The sequence below is a fragment of the Apium graveolens genome, unplaced genomic scaffold (genome assembly GCF_009905375.1).
Source record: "Apium graveolens cultivar Ventura unplaced genomic scaffold, ASM990537v1 ctg2839, whole genome shotgun sequence".
Taxonomy (NCBI): domain Eukaryota; kingdom Viridiplantae; phylum Streptophyta; class Magnoliopsida; order Apiales; family Apiaceae; genus Apium; species Apium graveolens.
In genome coordinates, this window is record NW_027417819.1 from 63,469 (window position 1) to 73,732 (window position 10,264).

A 10,264-nucleotide genomic window follows, 5' to 3' on the forward strand; every position below is an offset into this window, starting at 1 on the left:
TCTACTAACAGACTTCAATTTTCAATTTGCAAGACTTTCTAAGTAAAAAAAAAGTTTCACACAACAATCTGATTTTGAAAAATGATTGCATGACAAATATATGGTAAAAAGATTTATTTTCTTGATTTGGCTGTCACAAAACTATCAGAAATACTTGGAAAAAAGAAAAAAAAATCATCAGAATTAATTGCTAGCTGAAAAAATTTAAGATATATTACTTACCATCACGAAATTTCATTTAAAATTTTCCTCCCCTAAAAATATCCTCTTGCTGATTTCCTTGAACCAAATTTAACTAAGAAACAAACTGACCATAAAAGAAAAGGGAATTGGAAATTTAGCAAAGAAACCTATGACCACCTAAAGAACATATCATACTAAGCAAAGTAGCCAAATAAAGTAAACTTAAAACAACTTCCTAAACTTGGATAATGTCTGTCAACAAGTATTAACCAAAAGAAGTTTAAAGTTGTTCCTTAAATTTCTATTGTCAAAAGCTAGAACCTTTAAAACAACTTCATCTTTATGCTGTGCATATTAGAGTTCTCAGGACTTCCGAAGCCACATCATCAATTATGCCTACAATTGCAATTGAACAACATGACATAAGTTCTCGGGAGAGCGATGCAGTTCATCCACATGCACTTGATGCTTATAAGGGTAAACTTATAGAGCTCAAAAATTTCAGTTGGCAATTAAAAAACAATTGGTCTCAATACTATTCATTAGTTCAAGTGCTTAGCAAGAGAAATTCGACAATTATAATAAACAACGGTTACACTAATTATGCAGCATTAGAAGTAATAAACAAGAATATGTTTATCAATTTCTCGTAGGTTCTACCTGAACTTGAACATTGCTTCAACTAAAGAAATCACACCTTCTATAGTTCAAAGGTTGTATACGTTCCTACCAATATGCTACACCTAACAAAGTCGCCCAGATTTCTAGAATAAATGTGCATTCAAGAGACATTAAAAAGTCCTTTAAAATAATTTCTTCATTTGATTTGATATAAGTTCATTATTGATAGGAAAACAAAATCACAGTCCTTGTGAGTAAAGATTCGCAAGGATTTTCAAAAAAGATGCTTACTTCAGAAAACTCAATTAATTTTTCACATATCCTTGAAGATTTACTCTATGTCACTTACGTGTAGTATATAGTTTAAAATTTAAAGGTAGTCGATATCAAAAACCAACAATGTTCAGTTGGTTGGTAAATGATGCCCATACCCATATAGAATTTAAGAGTAAACTAAACAAAGTATATCAGCTTCCTGTACATGCACATCAAATTTCCGCATCTCTAATTATAAAGAAATCACAACAAATTGAGGATATTGGCCTAGCATTATTTTGCACTTGAGGTCGTCAGTTGATCTAAAAACAGAAAATAAATAACATCGAGTTTAAAAGTTCTATATATTCTCTCTGCATATGCTACTAGCATGACATCATTTAAACAACCATATATAGGAGTTCAACAAGTTTAAAGAAACATTGGAAATTTACCAGTAAACCGATTACTTAGATGAGTGTAGGGACTGAAACTACTACAATTTATGATGAGAAAGACCTCAATTGACAACTCTGTCTTGTTTTTTCACGAACTATTTAGTAACCACAGTTCAAACAACTGACATGACTTTATAGTTTAAATTCAGGAAGAGGAAGGAGATATCATGAGTTATAATTGAGCTACAGTATTAGTTAACAGAAAGTACAGTAAACAGTGGTATTCATGATACCAAAAAAACACACTAAACATGATTATTTTCCTTGATGAAAACAGCTTACCAGAAGAAGACTCACAATTGCTTACTTAGCACATTTTAACAGCAATTTTCCTCCCTCGTACATGATTAAACTCTCTGGAAATGAAGCGTCAAGAGTGGAAATATCAAGAAAAGTTCTTGGATTCCTAATTATGCCAAATCCATGAACTTTATGAATCATGCTCTTGAGATTACAAGAGACTATGCACGTTTCATCAAGTTTGTTGGTGCGATATGACTCTATTATTAGTGTTCCATTCTTTGTAATTCCTAAAGGAGACCCAAAGTATTGAAGTAGAGGTCTAAAACGCAGAGTCCAAGTGACTACACCATTTTCTTGTCTCATCAACCATATGCAAAAAGGAAAACGGGTGTCCCCTTTATCTCGGTGCGGTGCGTCTATAACACAAAGAGCAAGCGAATCCTCGACCTCCATAAGCTTGTGTGGGCATCTTCCCAAATTACAAGGAACATCATTCGGAACCTTTAATAGCCCAAACAGCTCAGTGTGAAAATCAAAAGACATTATCCGCATTTTAGTACCATAACAACCATTGGCTCTCTCAGTTCCAGGTTGGTTCAGTTCCAACCAGTAATAGCAACCATTAAAATAAATACCATGGTCATAAACAAGTCTCTGAACTCCAGGGTCTTTTAATTTTGTCCAAGTATTCTTCCTCAAGCTATAAATCTCAACCTTAGGGGCCACCTCACCAAACAACTTCTTTTTGTCATCCTTAACAAAAACAATCCTAACAATTTTATAATCATTTGTCAATTTATCAAAACCCATACCGACAATACCCATACTCCTATTCCGATCATCCAAAAGCTTCCTAAAACAACTAGAAGCAAGAAGTCTGTGTCTCCTAACATAAGGATTCCAAAGATACAACTCTTTAGAAGCATATTCTGTGTGCAAATCAGTCAAAAGTAGTAGTCCATGAACATCGGCAAGTAGTTTCAAACTTTGAGTCTTAGTTTCAAAGGGGATATCAAATTTTTCAATAAACGAGGAGGTATCAGCAGAAATTAAAACACAGCAGTTGTATTGGCATGTAACAGGGGGAATAATAAGTATTGCATTATCATTACAACACGAAACAGCTTTACGAATTTGAGAAGAAGTGAAAGAGGGGTTAGTGATGAGAGAGTACCATGTTTTGCTTACTGAGGTTGATCTGATTAGGTCTTTGACTCCCAATTTCAAGAGAATCTCCACCACCGTTCCTTCAGGAAGATCATCGAACGACGTTGTGCTCATTTTGTCTCTGGATTGAGGTACAATTTTGTTCGCTAATAAGGGTTTTAGGACCGACCAATGTTATGTATGTGTGTCCATGTTGTGTTGTCTCTTTGTAATTGTTTTAACAGACTGTCTGAAATTTTTGAGTAAATTAGAAAGTGTTGCCGTCCTTTACACCGATTTTAAAAATAGTGGCTAAATTTTCAAATTTTCAAAATAGTGGTCAACTTTTCTTTCTGCTTTTTAAAAAAATGGTTGTTGTCAGCTCCCGTTAAATCTTCTCCGTTAATTAATATATTTAAAGTGTAAATTACATATTGGTGGTCGTACTTCACACTTATTTTTAAAATAATGATTATATTTTTAAAATTTTTAAATAATGACATTTTTAAATTTTCATTGTAGAAAGAGTTTTACTAGATTGATCCTAATAGTAGGTGTCGATTAACAAATCATTATAATTTTGCTTATAAGTTTTTTCAATGGGTGGATACTCTTCTCTATATTTTTGCTAAATTTTTTATTTATATTTTTGTGAGAGGAGGTTGAAAAAACAAAGAAGTCGGGCACTTGATTAAATTAGAAGTGAAAAAACTGATAATTATTTAAGTTGTATTTGTACCTATTTGTTTAGTGATATCATATGTTTTTTTTGTGACGATAAAGATGTGAGTCCCGGTAACAATTTGACGAAACCATTCTTTTAAAAGGTAAAAAAAGATTTCAACAATTTATAAAAGTTTAACCACTATTTTGAAAATAAGTACGAAGAATAACCACCATTCTGTAATTTACGCTTTAAATATATTATTTAATGTGAAAGCTTAACGAGAGTTGACGGCAACCATTTTTTTGAAAGGCGGAACAAAAAGTTTGCCATTGTTTTGAAGATTTGAAAATTTGGCAACTATTTTGAAAATCGATGTAAAATGCGGCCACCCCTATGTAATTTACTCGAAATTTTTTCACGAAGGAAAAAAGGATTGTGTACAAAAATACCACATTTTTTGAAATTGGTGACCAAAATATTAAATTTAACCGACCAACGATTTCTCAGATTGGGTATTTAAAATACGTTTTCTCAGATTGGTATATGCCCGAATACCCATTTTCTGAGTATTTCGATCAATTTCTTTTTTATTTTTTTAAATTGGGTATTTAAAAATATATAAACTAATACTAAAATTCACGAACAAATTTTTTTTTTAAAAAATAACTATGCGACTAAAGAAACTTAAATATATGTGCAAAATAATGAAACGATAAATATTAAAAAATAAAAAAATACCTAATATCGTATATTCATTTTAGGTGTTTTCAGCTATTCGATTAGGTTCGGCTTCGACGTCAAATCGTAATTAAATCACCAAATCATATTCAAACCTGTAATCTGTAACTGAACAAAATCAAATCACTTGGCATGATTTTTGTCAGTTTAAATTAGGTAATTTTGACGGTTCATGTCGTAACTTGATCGATAAAAATTGAGAAATAAAATAATACTTTTCATATTTAAATATTCCTACTTAAATGCAAATAACTAATAAAAAAAAATATTATTTGATATCAAAATAAATCACTCATGTTATCTGTAATAAATTACTTCTATTTACTTAACGAACAATTAAGCTGTAACAATAAAAATATTGGATGTAAAAATTAATATAAAAGTCTTCAATAATATGCATGTGATTTATCGGCAATATAAGCATTTTATTTTACAAGATAAAATTTCCGTTACGCGATCATAAATATAAAACTAACATAAATATGTAAATTGGTTCTGATTAAAAAACGGTTTATATTTCGAAATCCACAAATTTTAAAGTAGTAGAACCTAGGGGTGTAAGCGGTTTGGATCGTATCGGTTTTGGGTTAAAAGTCGAACCAAACCGCGAATAGTGTTTTAGAAAATTGTCATCCGCAGGGATATTGACCCTTTCTATCACAATTTGAGAAAAAATGGCCCAAAATCTCACAATCAGGAAAAATGACCCTTTTTATCACTTAAAAACGCATTTTTTATTCACATTTTTATAAAACACATCTTTTATTTACGTTAATATTAATTTTAGAATATAAAATAAATTTTAAAAAAATAAAGAAATAAATAAAATTTTGAAAACGCCTCTAAAAGATGCGTTTATGGTATTTTCAAAATAAATAACGCATAAAATATATGCATTCCCTTCAAATTTGTTCAGGCCCATTAACAAAACTAATACTTTTAGTTGTTTTTGATAAACGCAAATTTTAGTTACGTTTTTCTGTGATAATAAAGGTCATTTTTCTAGTTTTTGATATTTTGGACCATTTGCTCCAGAATTGTGAGATTAAGGGCCTTTTTTCCATCCGCAACCGCGAGGTTGCGGTTAACCGCGTCAATTGCGGTTATTGCGGATCGGTTTGCGGTTCAACCACTTATTTTAAAATAATTAATAATTTGTAAAAAAATAAATTCGGAATATTAATAAATTCAAATTTAAGTTATGTGATAAATTTACATTCAAAAAAAATACAAATTAATACTTTGTGTGGAGTAAGGATATTAAAAACATATAAAAATATGGAGGCGAGAGAAAAGAAAAAATAAAAGGATAAAAAAAAAATTATATGTTAATTATATTTTCGATTTGTGTTTTCTTCTCTTCTTCCCGCCCTAGGAGAAAAACAAAGCAATGCCCAAAGCTTCGTCAATCGTTATATATCTTATAATGATTATGAATCTGATAAACGAAGTCTTAATATTAATTTAAGATTAATTAATAAATGTGTATTTATTAATTTATATCATATCAACTACATTTTTGGAAATATATTTCATTTTAAATATATGTTGCGGGTTGCGGTTACGATTTTGCGATTTTAAAGAATTTAAAACTGCATTCAAACCGCGAATGAGCGTTTTTAAAATTTAAATTCACAACCAACCTGCGTTTTGCAATTATCCGTAAAATATGGTTCAGTTGCAAACGGTTGAAAGCGGTTAGTTGCGAACGATTGGATGCGGTTGAGCTGTTCGACGGTAGATCCCAATAACGTGAATCACCAACGACATTTGGTGATTTTGGTTTCTGTTCGTGCTTGCCCAAAACATCGGTTATGCAAATTCTAGACATTAACCTGAACGTACTGAACAGTGTGATTCTTTTTTAAGATAATGTCCTCCCAAATTTTTAATATTTTTGTCTAATTCCCGCCTCGGCAATAAAATGTAATTGATTGTTTAATGTAATTTTAACAATCCAACTAATAAAATTTCTTAAGATAATACTTATTTAAATCCAAACTCCATTAAAATCCTAGAAAACTTTCAATTCTTGAAATAAAATACAACTAAATTACAACTAAACCAACAAACTCTAAAGAAAATGTAAGAAAATACAAAACTCCTCAAAGTCTTGGAACTCGCACTCTTCCCCTTAAACAACCCACCTAAAAGAGAGAATACCCGTCAGAAGAAAACAAGAAAAACAAAGGACCGGCAGTGAGCGAAGGGCTCATATACGGATATAAAATAAAGCATAACTGAACAAAGATTAAAAGATGACGAGGTTAAGAACACAACTGAATATCTGAATGAAGCACAATAATAATAGTGAATGAGACAATATAAAAAAATGAATGCTCAACTCAAAAAAAAATCTAAATGCTTACCACCCAAAACTTATCATACTCTTACACATATCCTTATCAATTATACATAATAATCACAAATAATATAATCGAACGAATAATGATAAAATGGAATCATACCCTTACACATACTCTTACACATATTCTCACACTTACAAAATAATACACAAAATAGTTTACATACGAACATGGGTGACAATCTTACACTTACAGGATGTCCTACATTTTCGGTAATCCAGAAATATGTAGTCATAAAAAGTTACAGGGGCTTGCACAGCACGAAGCAAATGCTACCCAATATCTTACAGGGGCTTGCACGGTAATAAGCACGTGTTACCCAAAAGGCCAAATCATACACATACTAGCCATGGCTATACGTGTCCCACAACTTCGGTGACACGCCAATACAATTTAAATACACCGCATAGGAGGTGTCAAGCACGAGATTATCCACTCGCGACGGATGTCTTACAAACTCCCAAGTCATACAAATAACATAAATAACTCAAAATAAATACTCAAATATCACACACTCAAATATCTTACATCTCCAAAATCATATATAAATTTATCAAATAACCTCAAAAAAACTATAATTCAACATCACGAAACAAAATAACATAACAAACCACTAATTATTGATAAGCTCAAATCTAATAAGTTTCAAAGAATGTCAAATTACTGCATAAAGATGAAGTCAACTGAAAAAGTACGAAACACGAAAGTCGTAGAAAATTCCTAGAACTTTCCAGAATGGTAAGGCTCGTCAAAAACGAACAAGTAAAGAATTCAGAAAATAAATAAATGCGGACTGCAGAACAGAATCAGCCCCTGATTACAATTATATTTTGATGTTTAAGACATCAAAATCACAGAATTTAGCAGCAGAATGTAAACGCAAATTGTAGATATCGAAAAGAGCTTTCCAGAATGGTATTGCTCATAATATTTGAACAAATATTCAATTTAATATGATTTTTCAAAGGTTGGATATTCAAATCTCGAAGTCAAACAGGCAGGTCATACAAATTGCAGAAAAACTCATATTTATAGACCGAATTTCATAAACGGCAATGAACGAAAGTTGTAGATAATTAAAAGACCTTTCCGAAATGATCAAAATTAACAAATTCTAACAGATAACGAATCATATATGAATTTAGTAAGAAATCGGATCGTATACAATTAAGAACACGGAAACGAAAAACAAGAGAACAAAGAAGATATCCGTACCTCGAGATCTTAGTAAGCGAGAATAAAAATCAATAAATTTAGAACCCCAAATCATAAAACCCTAATTCCACAAACTCCAAATTCATAACCCTCCAAAAAGTTCTTGATGTTCATCTCTATCTCTATCTCCATCTATTTTCTCTTTTTTTCTCTCTCTTCTCTCTCTCTCCTCTCTTCTCTTATGAAAATAACGCAAACCCTAACTTTCATCTTTTCTTTCTTCTTTCTCCCTTTTTTTATTAAAACCCTCACTCTTTTTTTATAAAAGCCTTACTATTTTTTTTAAACTAAAACTCTTAAAACAATATTCTGAATATAAAAATAAAAATAAACTTATAAAAACTATTTTAACTACATCACACTGACATTAATAAATAATTAAATCAAATAATTCAACTAAAAATAATTATAAACAATCGGGAAGTTACAGTAATTTTTTTTACAAATGCATAAAGTTTTCATTAAATTGAATATAATAGAACCGCGACAAACTCCCAACTGTCGATACAACCAGGTGGTAAAACAAATAACATACTAACAATAAAAATAATTAGATAATTTGTTTACTGATCGTTTAACACATAGAATTTAAAAATTCTTGAAGTTAAAAACGAAATAAATACATCCCAAGCGATCCAAATTGCACCAGCATCTCTGAAAATAACAATATCGCAATTGACCATATCACATAAAAACTATTGTTAGCCCAATGTTCAGAAACACCAATCGCATAAAATGAGATTGGATAAACACCAGCTATACACATGTCGAAGGTACCTCAGCTATCTACACGCCGGATACTAGCTATAGACATGCCGAAAGTGTAAACTCATGAAAGATAAATAATCTTTGGTTGTGAAAGGTGAACTCTTGCAATAATCACCAACGCCCCAGATTCGATGCAGATCACCAAAAATATCAATAAAATCGTACTCAACAGATTCAAACCCAAATAAACCCAAGAATGACTAAACAAAAACATAAAACTCCAAAAGGAGAGACAAAACACACACTCCAAGAGGAGACACACACAAACACCCAAAATATTAGATTTTATTGAAAAAAAATTAACGAGAATAAAAAAATGAAGAAGTTGGGGCTTTTCACCGGAGAAAACCAATAAAAGCCCCTCAATTTACTTAAAAAATTACAAACCGAGGCGAAAAGAGGGAGGCGGCTAGAAACTACTCCCTCTGTCCCATTGAATTTTATACATTACTTTTCGGTACGCTTTTCAATACTTATTTAAAGTATAACTCCATAATATTTTTTTTCTGAATAAAAGTTTCATTTTTAAACTTTTATTAAAAAAAATATTAAAAAAATATTATGAAACTATACTTTATAGAAGTATCGAAATACGTGCAAACAGTGCATAAGAATCAATGGGATGGAGGGAGTACGCGAGTACGTTGATTTAATTTTAATGTACTTTGTTTAGTTTGAATAATACTTTAATTTTCATATCAATATATATTTAAATAATTTTCAGATTAGCTTATGTCTATTTGAAATTTAGTTTTTCAATATTGCATGTCAATGTTTTTTACTTACATTTCCAACAATTATCGTAGATTTATCTAAAAGTGTATATATTCAATTCAATTAACAATAAAACTTAAATTCCAAGTAAAATGTTCCTGCTCATCCATTTTCTACGTCAATCTCTTCTATATATAATAGGAGAACAATGATATAATTTTATGAGATTAAAAAGTCTAATTAAAAAGACTAAATTATCCTTATTTTTAATATTTATATAAAAAATGTGTTTTGTTGTAATTGAACTTAAGTTATTTCATTCAACTATACAAGCTCTTACCAATACACCATATTGTCACATGTTCTTTTTATCATACACATAATATGCAAGTGTGCTAAATGAATATTTTATTTAACTTTAAAGATACTTACTTGAATTCCGAAGAAAAAAGATAGTTATTTGAATATTTGTACAGCTAAATTTAAAGAATTGAATTCCAGATATAAAAATTAGGCATAATACATAAATGAATTATTATCTTATTTATTAATCATTTTTTAGTTTGAAAATATATCTGATATATTTTTAACATATTTTTTATTATAAAAAATAATTAAAATGTACATAAATATTTTTAAAAAAATATTGAAAATAGAATCGCTTATGTATAAATAATTTATATTTGTATTACATATTTAGATAAGTTCGAATTATAATGAGTCAATGCATTTTAGAACTTGGCCCATTATTCAAAAAATACTCGAAATTTGACTACATGATCCGGTCGAAAAACATTTTCACATTCTACGTTTAGTAAATTTAAATTACAAACTCGGCGAGAATATCTTACCAATAATGTGAAATTTTTTAATATCTTATGTTAATATAA

The 10,264-nt window shown here is 30.0% G+C and overlaps 1 protein-coding gene across 3 annotated transcripts; it reads right to left on the reverse strand.

Annotated features, from left to right (window-relative positions):
- Positions 1 to 400: 400 nt before the first annotated feature.
- LOC141700736 (F-box protein CPR1-like) lies at positions 401 to 3,166 on the reverse strand. 3 transcript variants are annotated; one of them, XM_074504430.1, is made up of 2 exons: positions 1,815 to 3,165; positions 401 to 579 (listed from the first exon to the last, which is right to left on the reverse strand). In XM_074504430.1, exon 1 carries the CDS (start codon positions 3,039 to 3,041, stop codon positions 1,821 to 1,823), a length of 1,221 nt encoding a protein of 406 aa, XP_074360531.1. In that variant the 5' UTR covers positions 3,042 to 3,165; the 3' UTR covers positions 401 to 579; positions 1,815 to 1,820. The 3 variants fall into 3 exon arrangements, with proteins under 3 accessions (XP_074360531.1, XP_074360530.1, XP_074360532.1); XM_074504429.1 differs by having other exon boundaries at positions 1,800 to 3,165; XM_074504431.1 differs by lacking the exon at positions 401 to 579 and having other exon boundaries at positions 595 to 2,646; positions 2,935 to 3,166.
- Positions 3,167 to 10,264: the final 7,098 nt, after the last annotated feature.